This window comes from Hippocampus bargibanti, linkage group LG20, assembly GCF_051943395.1.
Source record: "Hippocampus bargibanti isolate YZ-2025 linkage group LG20, ASM5194339v1, whole genome shotgun sequence".
NCBI lineage: Eukaryota > Metazoa > Chordata > Actinopteri > Syngnathiformes > Syngnathidae > Hippocampus > Hippocampus bargibanti.
Window position 1 is genome coordinate 6756396 of NC_142753.1, and position 27659 is coordinate 6784054.

General features: G+C 42.0%; 2 protein-coding genes across 3 annotated transcripts; one reads left to right on the forward strand and one right to left on the reverse strand.

Moving 5' to 3' along the window:
- Positions 1-638: 638 nt before the first annotated feature.
- dpm3 (dolichyl-phosphate mannosyltransferase subunit 3, regulatory) lies at positions 639-4771 on the forward strand. 2 transcript variants are annotated; one of them, XM_088986927.1, is made up of 3 exons: positions 639-684; positions 898-1252; positions 2730-4771. In XM_088986927.1, the coding sequence occupies exon 2, from the start codon at positions 923-925 to the stop codon at positions 1205-1207; it is 285 nt and encodes a 94-aa protein (XP_088843053.1). In that variant the 5' UTR covers positions 639-684; positions 898-922; the 3' UTR covers positions 1208-1252; positions 2730-4771. The 2 variants fall into 2 exon arrangements, with proteins under 2 accessions (XP_088843053.1, XP_088843052.1); XM_088986926.1 differs by lacking the exon at positions 2730-4771 and having other exon boundaries at positions 898-1295.
- On the reverse strand, positions 4441-22572 carry efna1a (ephrin A1a). The gene is made up of 5 exons (XM_088986924.1): positions 22266-22572; positions 8717-9012; positions 6709-6774; positions 6529-6624; positions 4441-5384 (listed from the first exon to the last, which is right to left on the reverse strand). Exons 1-5 carry the CDS (start codon positions 22361-22363, stop codon positions 5260-5262), a joined length of 681 nt encoding a protein of 226 aa, XP_088843050.1. The 5' UTR covers positions 22364-22572; the 3' UTR covers positions 4441-5259.
- Between the last annotated feature and the right edge of the window lie 5087 nt (positions 22573-27659).

Sequence of the window (27659 nt, forward strand, 5' to 3'; positions counted from 1 at the left end):
ACCTTAAGGTGGTGGTTATACAGCGTCCAAGTTGCCAATGTTATTATATCATTTTTCTGTGACGAAAAAAAGTCGTTCATGTTGACAGTTTAATTCATTCAGTGTTCACAATTTTCTTGCTATCCTGCTGTCATTATTGATGAGACAAAAACGCCAATCTCAAGTAAAAACGAGTTTTCACCAGAATAGCACGAGAGTTTAGCGTACCTAATAAGGTATTCTTATGGGGGGAAAAGAGCCACGTCTTTCAGCATAGTGGCTGAGCGTGTGTGCTGTAGCAATTATCATTTTGCGGTTGCCAATTAAATGTGCGTGAATGTCCATCCATACACTCTTCTTCTTGGGCGTTTTTAGATACATTACCGCCACCCAGTGGACTGGAGGCAATATTAGTAAAAGAGGTGTGTGTCTACTGTATTACATTAGAATCAGAATGCCTTTATTAGTCCCACAATGGGAAAATTTGCAACTACATCTGGGCTTTATTAGTGTCACGGGAGAGAAATTCACAATTTACATCAGCAAAGTTATGAAAGGAAGAGGAAAGTCCACACTACTGGGTCACTTGCATGCCTTTCGACTTCCCCTGAAAAAATGCGTCCGCTCAACTACCTTTCCCAGAACAGACCGCGGTTATCTGACGTCATTTGCGTGCGCTGAACTGAGTCGGCCAAAAGTAAATAGGTATGTAGATGTGGGAGTGATGACATTATTGTTGTATCTACAGAGTAATAACACTTTAAGATACAACTGACACTCTATTTGCGTTAGTTTCTCACCCAGTTGTTAATATTAGCGTTAGTCAACGTTTCGGGGGTTTAAACGTCTAATTCTGTCACTATGCTAATGCTAAACTAGCCGTACACTCTCATTCACACTTGCAGTTTGCTTTCGCAGGTCGATTGCGTGCCCTGCTATCATCATGACCAAACTTATGGAGTGGCTGTTCGGAATTTCGGTGGTGCTGGTGGCCTGGGTTCTGGTCGCGTTCGACCCGATGGACTTGAGCGTCCCGCACACGTACCGGGAAGTGGCCTGGCCCATGCCGCTCTACTTGCTGGTGTCGTTCGGATGTTACTCCCTGGCCACGGTGGGCTACCGGGTGGCCACGTTTAACGACTGCCAGGAGGCGGCCCAGGAGCTCCAGGAACAAATCAAGACAGCCAAGCAGGACTTGAGGAGAAAAGGCTTGAAGATTGGCAATTGACGGACAACCATTTCCCGGCGGGGAGTGATAGGAGACTGACAACTGGTGTGTGTGTGTCATTATTAATAAATGAGGACGCTAAGGTGTTCGGACAGTCTCCATATATGTTTGTATTGTTCTGCCTCCAGGAGGCCACGGTACAAGGAGCAGCAACAATGTCCCATGAATGGAAGCACAAATTGTCCAATTCTTTTCATTCCAAGTAACCAGCCCATTGTTGTGTGGACACAATTTTACAATGTGCTATTTTTCAGATTAAAAATACGACATAAAAACTTGGTTGGATTTTTTTAAAGGGAGACGAACTGATTCACGGTACGTTCTTTAAATGGGGAAATATTACTTGAGACCAAAATAATCTGACCAACGGCTAATGATACTCTGCCGTGACTTTTCGTCGCTGGTATAGAAAAAAAAAAATTATTTGTCATGAAATATAATAATACATTTCACTTCTAAGCGCCTTTCAAAACTCTCAAGGTCACTTTACAGTCACAGTATCAGTTTTTCTGTGGGTGAGCAGTGGCAGCCACATGCGCCAGCGTTCACTCAACCCGGAATAACTCGAATGGATGGAAAGTTAGCTGGCTAGCTAATCGATAAATAATAGCTAGCTAGATAGATTATAGATAGCAAATATATGTAGATAGTAGATAGCAAATAGAATGACTTTAGGAGAAAGAAATGAGTTTCTGAAAGTGAGTTTTCAGTCAAGGAAGGTTTGATGCATCACATCCCAATTTTGGAACTGTTTTACGCTCAAATGTAAATACTGTCAATGTCGGAGGTGGATCATTTCCTGTGGCACGGTGGTTGGAAATGATTGCTTGAGAAGGTTTTTATTGGAAAAGAACACATTGTGACCGCTGTGCATTCTTGCTTGTCAGTGTTCAACCGCACTTATGTGTGTGCCCTGTGGCTGTGGCAGGAAGCTCGCTTCAATTAAAAGTCTATTTTTTTTGTTTTTTTTTTTTTTTTTAAAGCTCAGGTCTTTGCAGGAGCACGTCTGCGTGCTACGTGTGCAGGTACAAGCTGTCCCCGAGCGCAAATGTTCGTGGAATGTTGCGCAATGGCAAATGTAGCCGAGTTGAGATTTGATGGTTCACTTGCACATATTGCTCTTTAGATCTTCAACTGTACTCACCCCTGCCGTCGCCATTCAACTTGTTTTTTTTTACTTTTGCAAACTACATAAATAATACAACAGACATGATTATTTCTTGGTCAACTTTCAGCGCGCAGTCATCAAACTTGCTGGAATGATTCCTTTTGAAAAAAAAAAAAAACATTCTCAGTGTTCAAAGACAGAACTGAATTCCACAAGTAATTAGTCGCCATTAGCTTTTTGTTCATATGTTAATCCTGTAAATCTTCCCCCCACAAGAATTTACTCTGATTCAGTCCAAATAAGCAACCCCATTCACGAACACACAAATTTACAATAAAAAATACATCTTGTCTATATTATTCATGACTTTTATAACAAAATGTCATGAATAATCTAAATCTTTGTTCACTACAGGTACCGGAAGGCCTGAAATGATGTTTCCTGCTCCAGCTGTCGCTCCTGTCACGGGTGTAAAAAAAAAAAGAACAAACGACGTGACAACACAACGGCGGTGACAAACAAGTGAGTGAGTGGCCAAAGGTCACATTTGAGGTCAGACATCCGGTGGGGTCAAAAGCTAAACTTCTCCGAGAGAAACATTGTCACCAAGGAACACGCTGAGAGACTTGAGCAGACCTCCGCCAAGGCGTCTATTACAAGAGAGGAACTTCTTCCGGGTTCTTCTTTATTGCCTGGTACAACAGAGTGGACAGTTGAGAAGACCAACAGCAATGATCCATCTCGAAAAATGCATTTCCTAAGAGGAAAAAGGGAGTAAAAGAAGCTATTTTCATAAAACAGCAAAATTCTTCACTAAACCGCCATGGTGGGGTGAGGTTCAATTTGGATCATTCGTACAATAGACTGCTTAGGCAACATAGGCTTAGTTATGCTGATGAGGTGATATCAGAGCAAATGGGGCAATCAGGCCAGTCGTAGACCTCGTATTCAGACAGGAAAATAAAAGTAATCAGCCAGGACAATAGAAGTAATCAGTGGGTCCGCAGGGAGTAGTCCTCTGCTCCCCCCAACCTGAGAGCAGAGACCAATCATGGCAGAGTCCGGCAGCGCCACGTCTGGACAGTAGGGATATATATAGGGCCGAAACTATCAGCACAAGACTTTAGTTCGCTGACAAAGCATCTTGGATAAGAAGCGAAAGGTCCGACACCTTCAAAGAAGTAAAGATGACGGCTGAAGAAACCTTTTCATCGATGGACCACTCACTCCTGTACGACTGAGAGCTGACACCGACGTTTTCCTTAGAGTCGTTACAAAAATAAATAAATTGAAAAAATTGGCAACATTTAACTCATTCACTGCCATTCACAAATTTATTCGGGAATTGAAAATATGACGGAATGTTTGGATTTTGTTTTCTTGCTTGCTGAAAAAGCGCTGGCCAGACCTCTGGCAATGTTTTTGCCTTCCACAAGGGGGCAGCATTTCCATTTTTTTCTATGTTAGCGCTTTGTTCCAGATGTTGTTAAAGCTATATATAAACCCATATATATGTATCGCATTGTATTTTGTAGTCACCCCCATTTAACGCCTAGATAACTACAGACCAATATATCTTAGGAATTAACTTTTTTCTGACGAAAGAAAAGAGTCTAAGGTTTCTTATGCTGCATTGAATGTTTATATCGTCTTAAAACTCAATATTCTGTGGGTCCTGGAATTCAAGTGACAATGACAAAAACCCTGGCACTGGCAGTGAATGAGTTAAAATATAAAACAAAAATGAACTAATAATGTGAAATTACAGTCATGAACAATGTAAACGAAACACAATTCAAAAGAATTCCCGCAATAAAAAGACAACAAAAAATTCAAATTCAAACCAAGACATTGAACTGGAATATTTCAGATTAGAATAAATACAATAACATTATTTTAAAAACAATCATTTAAAAAAAAAAAAAACAACATCAGAATAATTGTCACAATTTTGAGGAAAATATACTTATTGTTACCACTCGCTACCTCCCTTACTTTATTCTGGTAAAATATCAAATAAATACATAAAGTATCATAACCAACATGAAAAAAGTCGCTTTTTTTGGTGGGGAGGTTTGGCGCAAACTATTTTCTTTTATTCCACATGAGAATTTGACATTAGTCATATCAAACAAGTTTCTTGCTTTTAATATAATCTTCTATGTATTTACATATCATACATTGGTTTTACTTACATATGTACAAAAAGTTATTTCAGTTAAAAATAGAAAAAAAAAAGACTGCCATTGTCATCACGTTGTTGTGCTTTGTCTTTTCGAATGAATTAAATTGATTGCGGTGGTAGTTTATGGGTTGAATTCCATTTTTTTTCATGGGGGGGGGGGGGTGAGAAGTGATTGAACAAACAGTGAAGAACCAGCCTTGACCGTGAGATCCAAAAACACATCCAGGAAGTGTTTGCTTTCGACAAATCCATTTTGTCGCCCCCCCATTCACACAACACACTCGCTCATTCCCGATGCAATGCCATAAATTATCTTCACAGAATGTACAAAAGTTTTTTTTTTTTTTGTTCCGATGGCAGTGTGTAATTGTCTGGTTGCCGTGACAACAGTCTGTCATTGCTACATTTGTAAGAAAAAGAGTGCTCCAATGGATACCGTTATGGAAAAAAAACAACAACAGCACACAAATAGAACGAACGTACAACTGGCGGTAGGTTGGGATTACTTATTTTTTTTTGTATTGGGAGGCGACCAATCTTTGGCTCCAAAGGCAAAAGTTTCAATTTCATATTTGTAGCATTTGTCCCAATGACGTGTCCCCGTTCAATGGCTCCAATGTCTATTCTTTATCCTCCCGCGTCGCCCCATGGCCGGCCACAGGGCTGAGCTCAGGCGCTCAGTGGTTTGGTCCTCACAGACTGTTTCTTCATTGTGGTCCCGCAAAAAAAAAAAAAAAAAAAAAGATTGCGAAAGTTGTCTCAGAGCAGCAAGACCAAGAGCGAGAACGGAACGAGCAACAACAGGACGGACTGCGACGTCGGCGACGCCGAATTGGTCCGCACGCTCTTTCGCACCTCAGGGAGGCTGACCACCGGGTCGTCGGCTGTAAGATAGAAAGCAAAAAACAACGGGACATTAGCATACCGCGCTAGCTTTTGTGTGTGACACTGATCTGACTTCCTGTTAGATTTTAGCCCTGGGTTCTGGAGACTTTTACAACACAATCCATATTGATGGATTTAGCGTTTTAACAACGGCTGAAACTGGAACAAAGTGCGTCACATGAACAGCTATCATATACAGTGATACCTCGGTTTACGAACCCCTTGGCTTACGAACTTTTCGATTTACGAACGTTAAATTTATGAACATTTTACCTTGGCATACGAACTATTTTTGGGGATACACACAGAGCGCCACAATGAGTGATGTGTCGTTTGCGAACGAGCCCGTTCTCCGAACAGGAAAATGGCAGCCGACTTGTTTTTATCCTCTATTCCCCGCCCCCGGTCTTCGGTGAAAGCCACGTGGTTGGTCAAGAACACAGCAGTGAGTGGGGTTAAACATTAACGAGAAAGGCAGACGACAGAGTGACAAAATGGATCGAAAACAGTGAAAGTTGGACTCGTTTCAATTTTGACAGTTCAAAGGCAGAGTGTTGACTGCAAGGTTAAAATATCCCATCAATCAGGCTTCACAAATAAACCGCACAAGCCATCTGTACACTTCACTTGATGCAAAAAGCTATCAACCCAGCTAAATAGAACACAATTGATGAGGAACTAGGTAAAATTATCGCAGAGAAAGCACCTACACGGGATCATTCCTCAAGATGGTGAAAGAAGAAGGCTACGTTCCTCATCAAATGTTTAAATGATGATGAAACCGGCCACTCCATTCCATCAAGCCATCAACGACCATCACAAAGGTAAATAAAACGACTTTATTATATAGTATGGTTTATTTCTTTAATTATAATACCATAGCACATTTATTATACATAAAATAAGGTATATTTTGTGTACTTTTAAGGCTTAGAAAATTAGCAAGTAGAAAATTATGTTTTATGGGGACCTGGGAACGGATGATTCTCATTTCAATGGTTTCCTATGGGAAATTATTTTTTGGGATACACACTTTTCGCCTTACACACTGTCTGGGAATCAATTCAGTTCGTAAGCCAAGGTATCACTGTCCAGGAAATAAAGCAGTCACAAAGACAGCAGAAAGCATCATTGTGGGCGAACCTGCGGGCAGTCTGTTGGATGGGTTGTGGACCCCGCCCCCGGCGGCCGTGGCATCCCCGCCTTTGCCTCCTTTGGCCACCCTGGCCTCCTGCGAGCCTGCGTTAAAAAGACAGGAAAAAGGAAAATCAAGCAATTATCCCAGAAGGCGGCCATGAAGCAATGGCTGGAATTGGTTCTGACCATCGGCCGCGACCACGTCCACCCTGAGCCGCAGGCACTCTTCTCCGTGATGGTGTAGAGGTTTCGCTGCGGGGGTGAAAAACGGGGGTGAAAAAAACACAGGTGTTAGCATCCAAACTAATGCACTTATCCTCTTCTGGTCTCTTAATCCACGCATGCACACCCACACCGTTCGGAGGCCATCTGCGACCAGTGCCTTTGCTCCGCCCCTTATCTAATTAGAGCAGCCGTCCGTGGGGGGTTTGGGGAGATGGCGGCGACAACCCGAACTCGGGTGAGCCGACACCCAACTTTTGTGCTTAACGTAACAGCGACAAAGTGGGAAGTTTGGACGGCCGAGGGAACGGAACAGTTAAGCTTAGAAAAACGGGAGACGTTTTGAGGTTTGGAAGCGGCCCATCCCAAAGTTAAATCCACATTTCAATGTAAATGCTTGAGCTGTCCTGGAGGGGCTGTCAGAGCTTTGGAGAAGGAAGGCTTTCAATATGGACAACACGGGCGGACTTGGGCAGGAAATTGGTTTTGCTTGTGTTGGTTGATTTTGAGTGCTTGACAAAATAAAGCAGAGTTGACAAGTTTCTGTTGTCAAATACCTTTCAAAAAGATTTGGAGGTTTAAATGTCCGAAAATAATAAATACAGTAAAGTCTCGTTATATCGATATCGGATATATCGATAGTCCCGGTTATATCGATACTATTTCTATGCACGCACGGAGAAAATTACATGCAAACAGGGTCGGATATATCGATAGTCCCGGTTATATCGATATTTTTTCGGACTCCCTTGAATATCGATATAACGAGACTTTACTGTAATAAACAATCACAATCATTCTTAGCAGTTTTTTTTTGACGACGATACTAGTGCAGCGTGTTCTACCGGAAACAAATTCCTTGTGTGTTCTACATACTTGGCAATAAAGATGATTCTGATTCTGATTAATAAATCATAAATAAAAAAATAATAAATAATGAATGATAAATGATAAATAATATCAATAAAAACTCATAATTACTCATGAATAAATCATAAATAGTAAATAAGGAATAATGAATGATAAATAATTGAAAAAAAAGACTAATAATAAATAATAACTCGTAATAATAAATATTAAACAATACATAAATAATGAAACATAAAAACTACTAATTTATAATTAAGTTACATAATAATAATAAATACATAATAAATAAAAGTACATAAATATTATATCGTAAATAATAAATGGTAAACAAATAATAAATATAAAACAATAAATAATGAATAAAAATATAAAATATAATTAATAATTAAGATACATAATAAATAAAAAGAAAAATACATAATAAATAGTACTAATAAATATTAAACAATAAAACATAAAAACTACTAATTCATAATTAAGTTACATAATAAAAATCAATAATACATAATAGTACATAAATATTATATAGTAAATAAATGTTAAACAATAAATAATAAATAGTAATAATAAATATTAAACAATAAATAATAATTCTTAAAAATATAAACTACTAATTAATAATTAAGATACAATAAATACAAATAAAAATACATCATAAGTAATAGTACATTAAATAGTAAATAATAAATATTTAACAATAAATAATAATAACCCATAAATAAGAAATAAGAAATAAATACAAAATTACTAAATACATATGAATAAAAATGAATTAACAAATAGATAAATAAACAAACAAATAAAAATAACAAAGATAAATAAATGAATAAAAATGAATTAACAAATACATATAAATAAAAATTAATTAACAAATAGATAAACAATAAAATAAAAAATAAAAATGAAAATATATCAAAGTAAATTAAAAAAAAATACATAATTACCAAATAGTTGTGAATAAAAATTAATTAACAAATTGATAAATGAACCCAACTAATAAAAAATAAAATTGGTGAATAAAGACAAATAAAAAAATCTAATACAAAATGACGAAGTAAATATAAACAAACAAACAACACGAATTCACCAAAAGGCCCCTTACAGATATAATAATAGCTCTCTCCCTGTCGGAACTCCTTCCCAAGGGTGAAGGGCGTGAAGCGCTGGAATTTTTCGGAGAACTTCTCGGGGCCGTGCGGCGCGAACGGGTGGCCGCACTCCCAGCGCATCTGGTCGTACGACTGAGGCTTGCACGACACATAGTCTTCTCGCTCCACCATGTAGAGCACGTAGCGCTCGGCGTCCACCTGCGCCACTTCGCCCTGCGGGTAGTGCGGGCACACGATGTCCAGGTAGTCGTTGAGCCGCACTTCCACCGCGTAGTCGCTCCACCGAAACCTGCGTGGCAACAGGGAGACCATCCAATAACTTTCAAATCGGTCAACGTTTACAAGTCGGAGTCGCTCAAGTGATGAATCGCGGTTGTGACGCTTCTTTGCAACTTCATACAATAAATAGTGAATAATGGCCGCCATTTTAATGAGTTCTTTTTATTATTTATTATTGTATTTATGGTTTTACTGTTCTCGTCTTTATTGTTTTTTAATTGTAAAGTGTCCATGGATACTTTTAAAGGCGCCGCACGCATCATTCACTCAATCATCTAGCTATCTATTTGCTATCTATTACATCCAGCTAGCTATCTAGCTGGTTAGCTATTAGCTATATGGCTATCGGGCGAGATATCTATTGGCTGGCTGGCTATATTGCTGGCTGTATATTAGCTATGTAGCTTTCTGGCTGGCTAGCTATCTCGCTAGCTATCTGTTGGCTATCTATTTGCTGGATGGCTGTCTAGGTGGCTATCTATTAGCTGTGTGACCGTCTGGCTATCTAGCTAACTATCTGTTGGCTATCTATTAGCTGGCTAGATTTCTATCTATTTGAATTATTTCCGGGTTGAGTGAACGCTGGCGTGTGGCTGCCGCTGCTCACCCACAGAAAAACTTATCCTGTGACTGTAAAGTGACAGTGAGAGTTTAGAAAGGTGCTTATAAATCAAATGTATTATTATTATTATTATTATTATTATTTATTATTATTATTATTATGGCGGCTCCTTCTGTTGTGTGAGAATTGACCTCCGGGGGCAGTAGAGCGCAGCCAGATACAAATGAAGCAAGTGTTTCGCAAGATAGAAGCTGTCGCTCAGAAATGCATCGATTGGACGAGGACAACACCGCCATATTGATGCGACTGATATCTTCGCATTAGCATTTTTTAGCATTAAGCTAGCATGCCATAGCATTGTAGTCACCACCACTGTCAAGATCCAAACGGCCGACGTCTCCTTATTCCCAACGAGGAAGGTGAGAAGACCAAGACTCAGACCGTCTCCCCCCCCCCCCCCCCCCTACCCCCATGTCCACTTTCCCGACGTCAACTCGGCTTCCTTCCCCGACCGCACGTAAGGTAAAGCCATTTTTTCGCCGCGAGAGCATTTAGCGTCTTGCCCCAGAGATCCGATATGTTTATCTGCATGGATTTGTCACAGGAGGGATTTGGAGCTTCCTCCTTGGCGTTGACGGAGGGAACTACCCCCCAACCCCCCCGCTCGGCTCGTCATCTGTCAGTGACGAGGAAATGGGCCCCCATCTCTCATCAATGGCCACCACCATTAACATACAATGAAGCCTTCACATGCCCCTCTTTGCTCCCCCCCCCCCCCCCCCAGTCGAGCGATTCCTCTGTTTTCAGTCTTCCTACTGTACTGGATCACCAGGAGGTTCCCCCGGGAAGGGGGGGGGGGGCAGGGAATCAGATGTACTTGAAATATTTACATAACACGCAGCGGGAATGGGAAACCACGATGTTTTCTTTTTATGTTGCTCTTGCGATGAAAACATGTCAACGCTTCGATCGAATCACCTCTGGAGATGTGCAAGGGCTTTTGGGGGGGGGGTTTGGGGGTGCCCTCTTGGCGAACACACAGACGGCGTGGCTCCAACCAGCGCTCGGGGGATGGGGGTCGGGGGAGGGGCGGTGTGGGGGGGCCTCCACGCAGGACTTGCAAGTCCTTCCAGCCGCTCGACTGTTCTCCCTTCACGCCCGATGACCAGATTAGCAAAATGGAGACCCGGGCGACTTGATGATAGCTGGAGCAAACTCAAGACGGGGAATGAACTTTTTCACTTTTACCACCCCCCCCGCACCCCCCGCACCCACCTCCCTTTTCTCGCCACTTACCCGCCACGCTCTGTTTACCCGACGGGAGTGTTTTGACCGCCGGCGCTTTCAATCTCGGTTCGAATCGATAACGCCATTGAGCAAACACTCTTGTCTGCTCTCCGCCTGACAAGGTTAACCTCCCCCCCACCCGCCCACAAATACAGAATACAAACAAACACTCTCCCCACCCTTACATTCTTTTCCATGCGTGGTTTCCAACCAGGCCAAAGAAGGGTGTCATTAAACAAAAACAACAACTAAATGCATTTAATTTAGCCCCAATGCCAGTTGGGTGCTTTAGGCTGTGGAGCATCGCCCTGCAGGAGGGGTGGGGGGTCAAAGGGCTTAAGTTTGGGTGACGGAGGGGCGGGGGTGTGTGAGTGTGGCTTTTGAAGTTCCTCTCAGTGGGAGTTCTGTGAGTGAGTGCTACTGTTATCAATAGCCTCTGTTTCATACATTGACTCCACACCAGTGGGGTGTTTTATTCGTGGCAAATAGGTTTAATTAGCCGGCTGACTTTTTGTTCTCCTCCGTAACACCTCGCCAATGAACTGCTCCCGCATCATCACCTTCATTAACTTGTCAGGGAGTGGGGGGAAGGAAGGTGGACTTCAAAAGGGACGCCTTAGCTTTTTCGCCAAATGGTTTCACCGAACAAATTCAGAGTCTAAAAAGCCGTGTGTGCGTGTCATATTAAAGGACAACCGACACCATTTTTTTGTTTCCTAACTGATATCAGAAAAACGTTTTATTGCATCTAAAACACCCAAAACACGTTGGCTGATATTTTTAGTCAAATGCAAAACACCAATAAAAATGACTTAAAGTGTCCCAAAACTGCCACAAAATCAGCTCGGAACTGAGGAGATTCAGAAAGTCCCGCCCCCTTGTTCGTGACGTCACGCCAGGATACTCCCTCACAAACTGCCTTGCTCCAGAATCAAAATAATGGTTTCAAAGAGTTCAGCTTCGGATAAGATGCTTTCTTGTTACTCATCCAGTTATGAATATGATTCAAATAGTTCTGAAGAGGAAAGCATAAATGTTTGCAATCGATTAAAGAAGTCCTGGACTCCAATATAGCGCCCAGAAAATGCACAAGATGGCGCTCAAGCTCCGTTGGAAATGAGCTGATTTGTCTGCTGGGAATTTGTGTCAACTAGTATCAAATAGAAGTCTTGGTGCAACACACAATGATTCACCAATGTGTTATTCATGTAGTTTTCCTTCTAATTTCATGATCAACACGGTGGTTTCAGATGAAAAAAAGTACCAAAATGCATTGTGTGTCGCTTTTCGGGGTCACGGGCGTTCCCTCCGTGACCGAATCTTTGTAAAATGCGCTCAGTAGAAGTCATTTGAAGTGATTTTACAAATTATGGACACAACTTGTCTGGAGGTGTCGGTTGTCCTTTAAAGCTACATGAAAAAAGTCATGTCAGGTTATCAAGTGTCCATCACTGCTAAATATGGTGTAAAGAAAAACATTACAAAGCTACCATCTGATATAATGGCCGAAAAAAAATATCCAATCGTTGCAATTGCACGTTGCAATTCGTGACACCATCACGGATTGGTTCAGGGATGCCACAAAAATGGCCAAAATCCAACTTCAACGGCCGAAAAAAAAAATCATTGGCACCGCCCTAGCCACTTTCGAGGCCATAAACGACCATCACAAAGGTAAATAAACGACTTTATTATACAGTACAGTTTATTTCTTTAATTAAAATACCATAGCACATTTATTATACATAAAATAATGTACATTTAGTGTAGACTCATGACTTAGAAAATTAAAAAAGTAGAAAATTATGTTTTATGGGGACCTTGGAACGGATTATTCTCCTTTTAATGGTTTCCTATGGGAAATTATTTTTTGCGATACACACTGTCTGGGAACCAATTAAGTTCGTAAACCAAGGTATCACTGTACTAGCGCGTGTTCTACTGGAGACAAATTCCGTGTGCGTTTTCCATACTTCAAGATGATTCTGCTCTCGTATTTGGATAACGTTGATAAATACGGCAAATATTTTGCTATGATTTCAGATATTGAATTCAGGAAGAAGGTGGGGGGGAGGGGTTGAGTTTTTGCAGCATGCAAGGATGAAAGAATTCCCGATGCACTGGGCGTTCTTCAAGAGCGTTCTAATCTCTCCTCTTTAATCTCTGCGGCTGCCTTTTGGCTTTTTTGGGGGGCTTTTTTTCCCTCCTTCTCAAGCTCATTTCAGCCGTCCATTCGCCTCTGCACTCTGCGGAATGTCAAGACGGATAAAAAGAAAGAAAGGAGGAAAAAAAAAGCGACACAGTCGAACAATTGGTGAGTCATTGACAGAAGGTTTCACAAGGTGGCTTGGAATCCCACGGGCGGGTTGGCTCCATGATGATTTGGGATTGGTCGGAAAGGCCGGCGACCTCTCCGACGCCGCCGTTGTCATCATCTTTTACACACACGGCACTAATGTGATTTGCCAAAGCAAAAGGTGAGCGGCTTACATTGCGGATGAATGAATCCGGAATGTAGGTGGGGGGCCGAGGGGGGGCACCTAATCATCTCATCCCAGCTTGGATTACTGGCTGGAGCAGAAGCCAGTCGGGCTCAGTCCATTGAGTGGCATCAGACCCTGCTTAATGCCGAGGGGCCGCCTGGGCTTGGGGGGGCTTTTGCACAACAACACAAAAGTCAAAACAATCCTTACTCCCATCAACCTTCAATAACAAATCCAACGTTAGAATACAATATCTATCTATCTATCTATCTATCTATCTATCTATCTATCTATCTATCTATCTATCTATCTATCTATCTATCCATCAATCCATCCATATCTACATCTATCAATCATGTGGAACGGTCGCGGCTTGGAATTGAAGCGGATTTACGTGGGACAGGAGATGTGAGAAGGCCCCCTTTTTCGTCAATGGATGCGACAGCTCCCTATTTGCTTTCAATATTTAACTTGTTTGCAGACATGCACATTTTTTAGCATGACGTCTCTGATCCACTGGTGAAAAGGACCCAGTGATTCTCCCTTTCATCTAGAATTGCTTCATTAAACAAAGAGGGTGCAGAAAGTGTTGACGATTGAATGACTGCGTCCATGTGTTTTCACATTATTTTTGTTTGTTGTTCTTTTGACTTCAAGATGGCGCCACGAGGGTGGCTTCTTTTTCTAGCAGCTCCTGTATTTTGTTTTTTTCTGCTTCTTTCCTTCCTTTCCTCTTCGTTCCATAACTTCACTGCTGTGAAATGTAAATTTCTCCACTGCAAGACTAATAAAGGTTAATCCATATACATATATAGAGCTACATACACTGATACCTTCGCTTGACAAACTTATTTGGTGTAAGGCGAATAGTGTAAGGCGAATAGTGTGAATCCCAAAAATTAATTTCCCATAAGAAACCATTAAAATGAAAATAATCTGTTCCCAAGTCCCCATAAAACATAATTTTCTAAGCCTTAAAACTACACAAAATATATCTTCTTTAATGTATCATAAATGTGCTACGGTATTATAATTAAAGGAATAAACTGTACAGTGTAATAAAGTCATTTTATTTACCTTTATGATGGTCGTATCCTGAAAAATAGTTCGTATGCCAAGGTAAAACGTTCATAAACTTAACGTTCGTAAACCGAAAAGTTCGTAAGCCAAGGAGTTCGTAAACCGAGGTATCACTGTATATGCATATACATATACACATAAGTGAACAACACAAACTATTATTTTATTTATTGGGTGGGGTGCGAGTGGAAAAAAAGTGTTGGTTGTTCCTGGTCTTCATCAATCAGTGGCACTCACCTCCTCCCACTTGCTGTCTCCCTTTCATCACTCGGCAAACAGGCAAGATAGCCCACGCACGGATTGTCAACTACGACCCCCCCACGCCAGACCGCCCGGGCCAATCAAAATGCCATGTTAGCCGGCATTCCAAAAATGCAACTTTCTCTTTGCAAAGGCGCATTGCAATGTGGGTATGTGGCTGCCGGTCGCCATGGGAACAAAAGGGGGACGGGGCTCTCAACTTCCTTTTGAAGGCAATATTCCGGCGGATCCTCTTTGTGCCACTTCCTGCAATCAATTTTAATCGGTTTCGCTGTCATCTACCTTTTGTCTGACGGGTTCATCAAAGCTTTGCGAATGGAGTGAAATAATTGTCCGATGCTACGGCCTCTGCGGGGGCTTCGATGAATACAGGCTGCTCTTTTTGCAACGGAACGCCACGCTGTCCCGGCAGACCCCAGAAAAGCTCAATGGCGCAAAAGGTCAGCGATGACATCATTACTGGTTGCACTGGAGAGAATGATAAAAGAAATCCTACCAGCAGAATCTTAACCCATTTACGCCGAGCGGGTTCATATGAACACAGATCAATTCATTTTCAAATGCATTAATGTTGTTTCTTCTGGCTGGTTGGCTGGCTATCTATTAGTTAGCTAGCCTTTAGCTCTGTAGCTAGTTTGCTTGCTCTATTGGCTAGCTAGCTGGTTGGCTATCTAATGGCTGGCTATCTATAGCTCGCTTTTTATTTGAGTAATTCCGGGTTGAGTGAACGCTGGCGCATGTGACTGCCGCTGCTCACCCATTGAAAAACTGATCCTGTGACTAAAGTGACCTTGAAAGTTTTGAAAAGCGCTTATAAATGAAATTTATTATTATTATTATTGTATTATTATTGTATTATTATTGTATTATTATTGTTATTATTATTGTATTGTTATTGTTATTATTACTGTATTATTATTATTATTATTATTATTATTGTTATTATTATTATTGTATTATTATTATTATTATTGTATTATTATTATTCTATTATTATTGTGTTATTGTATTATTTTTGTATCATTATTGTATTATTATTGTATTAGTGTTATTGTATTATTATTCTATTATTGTATTATTATTGTATTATTATTATTATATTATTATTATCATTTATCATTGTATTATTATTGTATTATTATTATTATTGTATTATTATTGTATTATTATTGGATTGGATTTGCCTTTAATAGTCTCGCAGTGGAGAAATTATTATAGTGTTATTGTATTATTTTTGTATTATTATTATTATGATTGAATTATTATGATTGTATTATTATGATTATGATTATTATTATGATTACTATTATGATGATGATGATGATGATGATGATGATTATTATTATTATCTTGCTCAATGTATCCATTCGGCCAGGAAGATTCGGCGCAACAAAAACTCGCTCACTGTTGCTTTCCTAACAAACAAACACATATAGAGTGCAGATCCAAACATGCGGTGCATGCAGCGGTCACATATCCAAACACATACTGTCACAGCGCTGGAGATGACAGTTTCCCGCTGTTGATAGAAGCTCTACGTCGCACGTTTACACAATAAATGAAACAATCACGACTCCTGTCTGTGCAACAAAGCAAGATAATATCCCCCCCCCCCCCCCCCCCCCCCGATCTGGCTAATTCGAGATTAGTGCCGCAATCGCATGGCTGTTTACAAGCACAAGTCCGTTGTTCTTGTTCTCGGCTGTGGAGGGCACAGGGGGGAGCCAGAAGGGGAAGTCTGGTGCCGAGATAAGGACGAGACAAGAGGATGAGCAGGGGTGGGGGTGCGGGGGGGGGGGGGGGGGGCATACGGGACCTCAAATTGAGACGACATAGATGGAATGGCGAGGGAAGGTCGATTTCAGATGGCCCTGGCGGCTCGTCAATAGCGTCTTCCCAAAAACTAACCCCAACAAGCGACGTCAACCAATCGCCGCTAAGCTCTGGCAGGCCTTGAAAACAAAAATGGCTCCGCCCCTCGACGGACGGCCGCCGGCACAAAATGTGTGAGAACAGCCATTGTTTACGCCACAGACAGGATATGATGCCATTTTCCCAGCAAAAAGAAACAAAAGTCGGGAACACAAAGCCGGCGAGGAAGCACGGAGCAGACTTTGCGAAGCCGAAAACCCGTCAACTGGTAACCTTTGACCTGCTTCGCGACAGGCCGTAAAACAAGCGCGTGCATCATTGGTGAGACGATTACATCCCCCTTTGACGAGCCGCGGCCCAGATTGAATTCATCAAACAGATTGCACAAGCAGATTAACCCGAGCGGGGCGAACAATGGTGGGGAGGTGTGTGATGGGGGTGGAGCGGGGAAACAGGAAGTGACGTTCAAATCATGCCCAGATTCAAAATCCGAATTATGGTTGCCAAAAACAATGCGTCGCGGGCACGTCTCCAGCAAGGAGATTGCCCCCCCCCTCCGATCGCATATTGGCCCATGTAAGGGGGGTGCCTTGTGACCGATCACCGCATATGCCAAGAAAACACACAAACTTCCATGGACTAAAATGGGAGAACTTTCAAAATAAAACAGCTGGCAAAAAATAAGTGAGGGGGGGTTGTGTGTGGGGGATGTCAGAAAGAAACATTCCCGAGTGCATTCAAGGACCACCGGCGAGTTACGATGACTGACACATTGATGGAGGCCCGCGCCACCTGATCACATGGTGACATCTGACCCTCTCAAAACCGTCACGCTGGGTGGCGTTCGGTTTCCGGGGCGCACCAAATTTGCACCCACATCCAAACAACGGCCATATTGTGTCGTGCTAAATGTGAGATTTTTGTTGGCTTTGCTTGACGGGAGTCAAAAAAAGAAATTGGGGCAGCGTGGGGGGGGGGGGGTGAAATAGCTTTGCAATCTGTCATTTCCTTCAATGCTAAGCTACGCTACATCACTTTTTTAACTCATTCACTGGCATTCCCGAATTTATTCGGAAATTGAAATTATGACGTAGAGCGACATTCAAGAATTCCCGAATTTGTTTGGGTGTTGTATTTTATTGTGTGGTTGCCGATAAAGCGCTGGTCAGACCTCTGGCAAAGTTTTTTCCCCTTCCACAAGGGGGCAGCATTTCCCTTGTTTCCATGTTAGCACATTGTTCTAGCTTCAGCAGTTGATAAAGCGCAATAGAAATCAATATGTATGGATTTCATTGTATTTTGTACTTCCACTCACATTTCGAGCTCAAATAACTCCAAACCCATATAATTTAGGAATTAACTCTTTTCTTATGATGACATAAGAGAGTCTAAGAAACCTTATGCTATATTCAATGTTTATTAAGTCCTAAAACTCAATATTCTAAGGGTCCTGGAATTCAAGTGACAATGACTAAAACCCTGGCACTGGAGTAGACATATTTTTGCATAAATAAGTCTACTCCTTCAAACTACATCTTTGTGGAATTGAATTTCGACAATTGCGAGTGAACGAGACGAATTTCATTCGCTTGTACGCCGGAATCGTTGATAATATTAATAATACATTTAATTTGTAAGTGCCTTTCAAAACCCTCAAGGTCACTTTACAGTCACAGGATCGGTTTTTCTACGGGTGAGCAGCGGCAGCCACATGCGCCAGCGTTCACTCAACCCGAAAGTAACTCAAATAGATAGAAAAATAGCTAGCTAGCCAGCCAGCCACCAGATAACTAATAAATAGCCAGCCAGCTAGCACACCAACAGATAGCTAATAGATAGCTAACCAGCCAGCCAGCTAATAAATAGCTAGCCAGACAGATAGATAGATAGCTAACAGATAATCACCCAGCCAGCCAGATAGCCAATAGATAGCCAGCCAACCAGCTAGCCACCAGATAGCAGGCCGGATAGATAGCCAGCTAACTTGCTAGCGACCTAATAGATAGCCATCCAGCTAATAGAGAGCTAAACAGCCAGCCAGCTAATAGATAGCTAGCCAGTCGAATAAATAGCTAACAGATAGCCAGCCAGATAGCCAATAGACAGCCAGCCATTAGCTCGCTAGCCATCCGCATAGATAGCTAATAGATAGCCAGCTCGATAGCCAATAGATAGCTAATAGATAGCCAGCAGCTAATGTAAGCCAAATCTGCAGAAATAAAATATTTCAATATCATAAATTTAAGTTGTTCCCTGACGCCAGTGCGCACATTTCTTTCATTGAAAAAACATGAGAGAAAAATCGCTCGGTTGGCTACGTCCTCAAAGCGCTAGCAGCGAGGAGAAAGTCAAAAGAGGGAAGGTGGCCAAGAACCAGAGGTCACAGGAGGTCACGGAAGATTTCTGAGGTGAAGGAAAAATGCGTAGGAAGAAAAAGGAGCTCCACGAAAAAAAAAAAAAACAACGATGTGCAAAGGAGCCGCCGATGGCTTGACAAGCACCCGGAGGCCCCCAGACGGCCGTGTTAATGTTAGCGAGAAAGGGCGAGTCTGCTCGTAAATGCAGACGGCGGAAGCGCACGTTAGCAAGCCTCCTTGTGGGAAAATAACAAGTGGCCGGCCGCTGACTAAAAAGTTCCTGCCGCCACACAAAGACCTTTGCATGCTCACACCGTACAAAAAAAAATATCATAAAAAAATGTCAGGAAGTGCGGAAACTATTCAGGATTTCACCCCCCCCCCCAAAAAAAAAAAAACAAAAGTAGTCATTAAGCTGACCTCGACCTTGGAAGTTGGAGGTGGCGTTCAAGCGCACAATTTGCGGCCGGCCGGCAAGGCAGCTGCGTTTCTCCGACCAAGTGCGTGCGTACAAAGTGAAACATGATCGCGTTTGCATAACAACAGACGATAGATAACTGACATTTTTGCAGAGAAGAAAAAAAAAACCAATTAACTCATTCATAATTTATTCAGGAATTGAAAATACAGTGATACCATGGCTTACGAACTTAATTGGTTCCCATACAGAATGTGTAAGGTGAAAAGTGTGTATCCCAAAAATTAATTTCCCAGAGGAAAACATTAAAATGAGAATAATCCGTTCCCATGTCCCCATAAAACCTAATTTTCTACTTTTTAATTTTCTAAAACTACACAAAATATACCTTATTTTATGTATAATGTGCTATGGTATTATAATTAAAGAAATAAACTGTACTGTATTACATAGTCATTTTATTTACCTTTGTAATAGTAGTTGATGGCTTGATGGAATGGAGTGGCCTGTTTCATCAGCAATAAACACTTGATGAGGAACGCAACCTTCTACTTGCACCATCTTGAGGAATTGGATTGGATTGGCCTTTATTAGTCTCACAGTGGCGAAATTTACATTTCATGTGTGAGGACTGATCGCTTGTAGGTGCTTTCGCTGCGATAATTTTACCTAGTTCCTCATCAATTGTGTTCCGTTTAGCAGGGTTGATAGCTTTTTGTATCAAGTGTACAGATGGCTTGTGCAGGTTATTTGTGGAGCCTGATTGAGGGGATATTTTAACCTTGCAGTCCACACTCTGCCTTTGAACTATCAAAGTTGAAACGAGTCCGAATTTAACTGTTTTCTATCTATTTTGTCTCTCTCTCTGTCGTCTGCCTGTCTCTGTAATGTTTAACCGCCCTTCCTCCCCTCACTGCTGCGTTCTTGACCAATCACGTGGCTTTAACCGACGACTGGGGGCGGGGAATAGAGGACCAAAATAAGCCGGCTGCCATTTTCTTTTAGGAGAACAGGCTCGTTCGCGAGGGACACTCATTGTGGCAGCTCCGTGTGAAAAATAGTTTGTATGCCAAGGTGAAATTTTCATAAATTTAACGTTCGTAAAACAAAAAGTTCGTAAGCCAAGGGGTTTGTAAATCGAGGTATCACTGTACGATGTAGAGCGGCATTTTCGTGTTTTTTTCATGCTTGGGTGCCGATAAAGCGCTGGCCATGGCCTCTGGCAGTGTTTTTTTTTCCTTCCACATGGGGGCAGCAATCTTCCTTTTTCCATGTTAGCGCTTTGTTCCAGCTTCAGCTGTTGTTCAAGCGCTACAGAAAACCACGATGTAATGCATTGTAATTTGGACAGCCGCCCCCATTTCAAGCTCGGATAACTCCAGACCCCTATAATTTAGGAATTAACTCATTTTATTCTGATGAAAGAAGAGAGTAAGGTTTCTTATGCTGTAGTAAATGTTTATGTAGTCGTAAAACTCAATATTTTGCGGGTCCTGGAATTTGAGTGACGATGACAAAAACCCTGGCACTGGATTGGACACATTTTTGCACATTTGGCAGAGAAGGAGTTAAGAAAAATACGCATTTGTTTTTTTGCTCTCATTGAGCCCCACATCATCACATTTCCCCCCCACTCAAACCAACTTTGTCATCCATCTTTTTTCTCCTGTTGAAATATCTTTCGCAATATCATCTTCACTTGGGAGAACCCCCCCCCCCCCCAACCCCACCCCACGCCGCGACCGCAGAGCAGGACCCACCAGGCAGGCCTTGAGTTACCCACTCGCTGTCTGTCACCCGCCATTATTGCCTGCCGTGTCACCTGAAATATGACCCCCCCCCCATGTCAACCTGACAGCCACATGACCCCCCCCCCCCACACACACACACACCTTCATCCCATCGAGTTTTTCAGTGATGGCTGTTGACTTGAAGGTTATTGGTGGGGGGGTTGCGCCAAGTGAAGAGGATATTGCAAATGATATTTCAACATGTTATGACTCACATTTTCAACACTAGGAATATGAAGTGGCACAATGACGCATCATTTTTTTCCAGATTACAATACAATACGATGCATTAAAAAAATCATAAACACAACACACGCTGGTATGAAACCAAAAATATTTTGTTGCCCTAAAAGCACGGAAAGAAAAATCCACTTGGGAGATAAGCAGCAGAGATTCCCAAACATGCTCACGGTGGCTAAAGAGAAAAAAATCCAACTGTTGTGTAACAAGGGAGAGGAAAGCCTCATACTCCACCACCCAAAAAAAACTATTCCTGCCAGAAAAGACAAATATGGACAAAACCAATCCAATAAGATTGTGTCAACACAAAAACTTGGAAATCTCACGCAATATTTTGTCCAATGGATGTAAACACTGGAGGTCAAAACCTGTAATTACCCCCCCCCCCCCCACACACACACAAAAAACAAAAAAATATGTCTCGGTAATTCAAATGAGGACAAAAATGCAATTTGAAATCGCTTATTCGACCCCAACAGCTCACGTTTACAAAAGACAAAAGAATTCTTCCGTCATTGTCATTGTTCGCCAGTCCTCAAGATGGACTCCAAGAACCTTTTTGGACTCGTTCTACCAAACTTAACACGACAACAACGATGGCCCACGTTCTTCTTGCAAACTCCAGCACGCGTGCCTCACTTTTGGAAACAGATTTTCACGTTGGTAAACCCGCCTTTCAGACATCGGCCTTGCTTATCGTACGTTGCTCAAATGTGCCATAACAATAATAATGACAGGTTCAAAAGGGCGACGGGGTGGGGGGGCGGTGACGGCGACTCCCTCCAGCTACGGCATTATCATAACAACAGGAAGCAAATTGCATCAAAGATCAATTGCATATGCGAAGGGGGAGAACCGGGTGAAAAATCCTAACCACAAGATGTCCGTCCAGGGTGGCGCAGAGTGGACTTACTTTTGGTTGGTGGCGTTCCAGAAGACACTGTGGCGCTCCGACCAAGCCAAGCGGGCGCACGCGCACAGCAGCAAGCCAACAATCCCAAGCAAATCCATGGCGGACCACACCGAAGCGTGCGTACCCCACACGGACGCAAGCACGCGTCCGCTCACTCCGAAAGCAAACTTGCAGCTCCCAAAGGCGATGCAATCACAAGTGGGTCGGATGGGGGAGACTGGGGGTAAACGCAAATAAACACAAAAGGAGTTTGAAATGAACGAAAACCTCGCCTTCCGCGTCGATCCGAAGTGAATGAGTACGAGTGGCGAGGTGGCGGGTGTTTTTGTTCAGAACCACAGATTCGAGGCACGCCCACCGCCACTCAAATGGCCAATCGAAGGGCGGTCCGAGAAGCGCGACTTCCGGGAGAATTCATCCAGATGCATTTGGGGGAATATCGGTCTTTCGAGACATAAACACACAAAAAAATAAATCTATCTATCTATCTATCTATCTATCTATCTATCTATCTATCTATCTATCTATCTATCTATCTATCTATCTATCTATCTATCTATCTATCTATCTATCTATCTATCTATCTATCTATCTATCTATCTATCTATCTATCTATCTATCTATCTATCTATCTATCTATCTATCTATCTATCTATCTATCTACCTATCCATCTATCTATCCATCCATCCACCTACACACCTACCGAGCTAGCATCCACTCGCTAGCATCCACTCGCAACAAGTGTCGCGCGCGCTGCAAGGCCGCTCAGGTAGCGAGCGTAGGCAACGGGGCACTTTGCGTAAATATGCGGCGCAGTTATTTGGGGACGGGTGCGTAATGACAGGGCGACGGGACACCCCTTGTTTGTCTTTGTGTGCCAAAAGGCCTCCACAGCTTCTTCTATAATTGTTCCAAGTTGAGAGGCGGGCAGCAGGAAAGTGAAAACAAGCTTCTGCAGCAGTAATGGAGGACCTGGACGTGATGTTTACATGGCGCGAAAGGAAAGGCCAATTACAAGGGACTCTTGAATTGACATTTTCTTGATTTGAAACAAATCTTCTCAAACTCAATTTATCCGGGGGCCGTTGGAGGCAGAGTCTGGGTGAGGCCGGGCCGCATTGGTTTTTCCACAAGAAAATCACAGATCAAACATTCCAATGTTCTCAAAATCTTTATTTTTAACACACAAAAAATGAATTAAACGAATAAATGAAAAAATGAATAAAAGTTTTCTACTTTCATTTCTTTCCATAACTTTGCTGCTGTGAAATGTAAATGTCTCCACTGCGAGACTAATAAAGGCAAATCCAATCCAATCCCCAAAAAATATATGAACCAGTAATAAATAAATAAAATAATTTCATGATCATAAGGCAGTTACAGACGACTGAAAAAAAAAACAGCGGAAAACTAATTATTTTAATAAAGTTTCAAATGTCTGTATTCACAGTTCTGTAACCTTTAACTTTCTTAACATAAAGAAAATATTGAACATGAACTGTGCTAAACATTGCTTCTCTTGCCTACTTGTTCAGCTCCACACTCAAGTTTCATTCATATCAATCATGCGGGCCGCACTAACATTAATCTTTCATATCAAGGCGGGCCACAAAATATTTTTTCGGGGGCTGCATTTGGCCCGCAGGGTGTGAGTTTGAGACCCCTGTTCTAAAGCAAATGGATACACAGCCTGCACTCAGGATTTGTTCACCAATGATGAGTTAGCATTAGCATCAACGCTGTCCACTCTTGAAAAGTAACCCACCACACAGGCGGCCATTCTTGGATGTTGTCCGTGCGCCTTTAAACGCCAAGGGCCATAAAACGGCACGTCCAGAAGAAAAAGCTTCGCGACGACAACTCCCCCCTCCCCCGCCCCTCTGGCAGCGCGACTCAATAAACCCGAGCGGGCATTACGGCCAGCGCATTATCCATGTCAGCGGACGCGCAAATGGGAACGGGGGCTCGGCGCGTCGCTGACAGGGCGAGGTGACGACGAGGCGCTTCTTCTTCATGCTTGGATGCATGCATTTCAATGCGCATTACTGCCGTTTCTCCAGAGCTTGCTTAGGGGTTCAAACAAACCATGCAATCATGGTGCTTGCATTTTTCTTTCTAAGCTATTCACAAAGACATGTTTTTAATAAGGTCACTATACGCAGTCGAGCCAACAACAAGCGCAGTCAGATGGTGACATCGAGTCTCATTGGCTTCTTTCTTGTGGAATTAGCATTCACTTGGTGGGCTGATATACAGTGATACCTTGGCTTATGAACTTAATTGGTTCCCAGACAGAGTGTGTAAGGCGAAAAGTGTGTATCCCAAAAATGTATTTTTCATAGGATACCATTAAAATGAGAATAATCCGTTCCCAGGTCCCCATAAAACACAATTTTCTACTAAATAAGCCTTAAAACTACACAAAATATATCTTATTTTATGTATAATAAATGTGCTATGGTATTATAATTAAAGAAATGAACTGTACAGTATAATAAAGGTGTTTTATTTACCTTTGTGATGGTCGTTGATGGCTTGATGGAATGGAGTGGCCGCTTTCATCAGCATTAAACACTTGATGAGGAACGTAGCCTTCTTCTTTCACCATCTTGAGGAATGATCCCTTGTAGGTGCTTTCTCCGCGATAATTTTATCTAGTTCCTCATCAATTGTGTTCTGTTTAGCTGGGTTGATAGCTTTTGGCATCAAGTGTACAGATGGCTTGTGCGGGTTATTCGTGGAGCCAGATTGATGGGATATTTTAACCTTGCAGTCTACACTCTGCCTTTGAACTATCAATAAAGTTGAAACAGTCCAAATTTCACGGTTTTCTATCCATTTCTCACTCTCTCTCTGTCGTCTGCCTGTCTCTTTAATGTTTAACCCCCCCGCCCTCCCCCACTGCTGCGTTCTTGACCAATCATGTGGCTTAAATCAAAGACTGGGGATGGGGAATAGAGGATAAAAACAAGTCGGCTGCCATTTTCTTGTTCGGATAACGGGCTCGTTCGTGAACGACACATTGTGGCACTCCGTGTGTATCCCGAAAAATAGTTCGTATGCCGAGGTTAAATTTTCATAAATTTAATGTTCGTAAACCGAAAAGTTCGTAAGCCAAGGGGTTCGTAAACCGAGGTATCACTGTATATCTATAAATCTATATCTACCTATCTATCCATCCATCCACCCATCTATCTATGTCTATATACAGAGTCCAGTATATGTATACAATAAGCAAAATGTCAAATCTCCGGGAAACGTGTCAAATATCGACTGTCCAATTCTCTTGAACATTCACGAAAGAATAATGCGCCATCCCAGTGACGCCCGAGAAGCTCTACGAGGAGGAAGAGGCGCATAAAAGGCGGATTTGGAGAGCAGCGGCAGATGATTACTGTGAAGCTTTTTTTTTTCTTGGTAAGTGAAGAATCAACATTAGGCCTGAATGTCTCGCAAACCAAACGCTGCATTCGGAAGCTGTGGGAGAAGCGGCCTTCGAGTGTTTACAAGTTCCTCCCTCTCCAATAGGGGCCTTGGAGGCACGGAGAAATGGTGTGAGAAAGCGAGGAAAGCCCTGAGAAACACATGTTGAATGGCCAAACAAGTTTTTCTTTCACCCGGGACAGAATGCCAGGAGAAAGGAGAAAGAAAAAAAAAAAGATTGACACTCCAATGTCAATAGGCGGACGAGGGCGGACGCGCTGAAAGAAGCCGACTGGCTCAAAGGTTCCTTCATTATGCATGAGGGCTAACATGAAAAAAAACCCAGAGCAGCCCTTCGGCTGTTGGCGGACGGGCAAAGAGGGACCACCCGGGGATTTGTGTTTGCAGCACAACAATAACAACAACAAAAACCGGTCCGAATCTGCCATCGTTCTGGCTCGAAGACCCACGGTTGGACACTGCTTCTCTGCCGCCATTTTACAAAGACTTCAAGACGCTGTTCCATTTTGGCCTAAACGCACCCGAGCGTCGTCATCCCGCCATCAAGTCCAATCAAGGCGGGCATGTTGGCGCGTGGCCTTTACATCCAACGCAGTCCTGGTGCTTAGATTCAATTTTATTGCATCTTCATTCATGGAATCACTGTGATGCTATAATTATAATTCATAATGGCATTACAGTGTTTTTTGATAACACGGTTGATAGCTACATGCTATGTGCCTTGATTCGTCCCAGCATGGAGACATTTGATTATTCTTTGTGTTTATCAGCTACCAAGCTAGCTATCTACGGTATATAATCGTGCTATATTGTGTTTATTCTTTGTGTTTATTAGCTAGCTAACTATGGTATATAATCATGCTATATTGTGTTTATTCTTTGTGTTTATTAGCTAGCTAGCTACGGTATATAATCATGCTATATTGTGTATATTCTTTGTGTTTATTCGCTAGCTAGCTAGCTACGGTATATAATCATGCTATATTGTGTTTATTCTTTGTGTTTATTAGCTAGCTAGCTATGGTATATAATCATGCTATATTGTGTTTATTCTTTGTGTTTATTAGCTAGCTAGCTACGGTATATAATCATGCTATATTGTGTATATTCTTTGTGTTTATCAGTTAGCTAGCTAGCTACGGTATATAATCATGCTATATTGTGTTTATTAGCCAGCTAGCTAGCTACGGTATATAATCATGCTATATTGCGTTGATTCTTTCCATTTATTAGCTTGCTAGCTAGCTACGGTATCTAATCATGCTATATTGTGTTTATTCTTTATGTTCATTAGCTAGCTACGGTAGATAATCATGCTATATTGTGTTTATTCTTTGTGTTTATTAGCTAGCGAGCTAACCACGGTATATAATCATGATATATTGTTTTTATTCTTTGTGTTTATTAGCTAGCTTGCTAGCTACGGTATAAAATCATGCTATATTGTGTTTATTCTTTGCGTTTATTAGCTAGCTAGCTAGCTAGCTATGGTATATAATCATGCTATATTGTGTTTATTCTTTGTGTTTATTAGCTAGCTTGCTACCTAGCTAGCTACAGTATAGAATCATGCTTCCAGGTTGAGTGAACGCTGGTGCCTGTGGTTGCCACTGCTCACCCGCAGAAAAAATATCCTGTGACTGTAAAGTGTCCTTGAGAGTTTTGAAAGGCTCTTATAAATGAAATGTATTATTATTTAGCAAGACCTTTGCTAAAGTGATGAGCTCCCCAAAGGGGGGCGGGGGGTGACCTTCCTCGAGGGGTCGTCAGTCACATGTCATAGCAACAGCTGGCGACGGTGACGCTCACAGACAAATTGGACTTTCTGTTGGCTTTCATTTTTTTATGACTGTGTGAAAGGGAGAAGGGGGCCAAGTGTGCCATTAAACCCCCCTACCAAAGGCACGAGAATGCTCATTTCCATGACGAAACGTTCAAGTACGACAAAT

Excerpts from the sequence above, each read along its gene's own strand:
- dpm3 (XM_088986927.1), top strand. The coding sequence starts at position 923 with ATGACCAAACTTATGGAGTGGCTGTTCGGAATTTCGGTGGTGCTGGTG.
- efna1a (XM_088986924.1), bottom strand. The coding sequence starts at position 22,363 with ATGGATTTGCTTGGGATTGTTGGCTTGCTGCTGTGCGCGTGCGCCCGC. Across the intron at positions 6,625-6,708 it reads GGACGTGGTCGCGGCCGATG|GCTCGCAGGAGGCCAGGGTG; the intron begins GTCAGAACCAAT and ends TTTTTAACGCAG. Across the intron at positions 5,385-6,528 it reads ATCCAACAGACTGCCCGCAG|CCGACGACCCGGTGGTCAGC; the intron begins GTTCGCCCACAA and ends TCTATCTTACAG.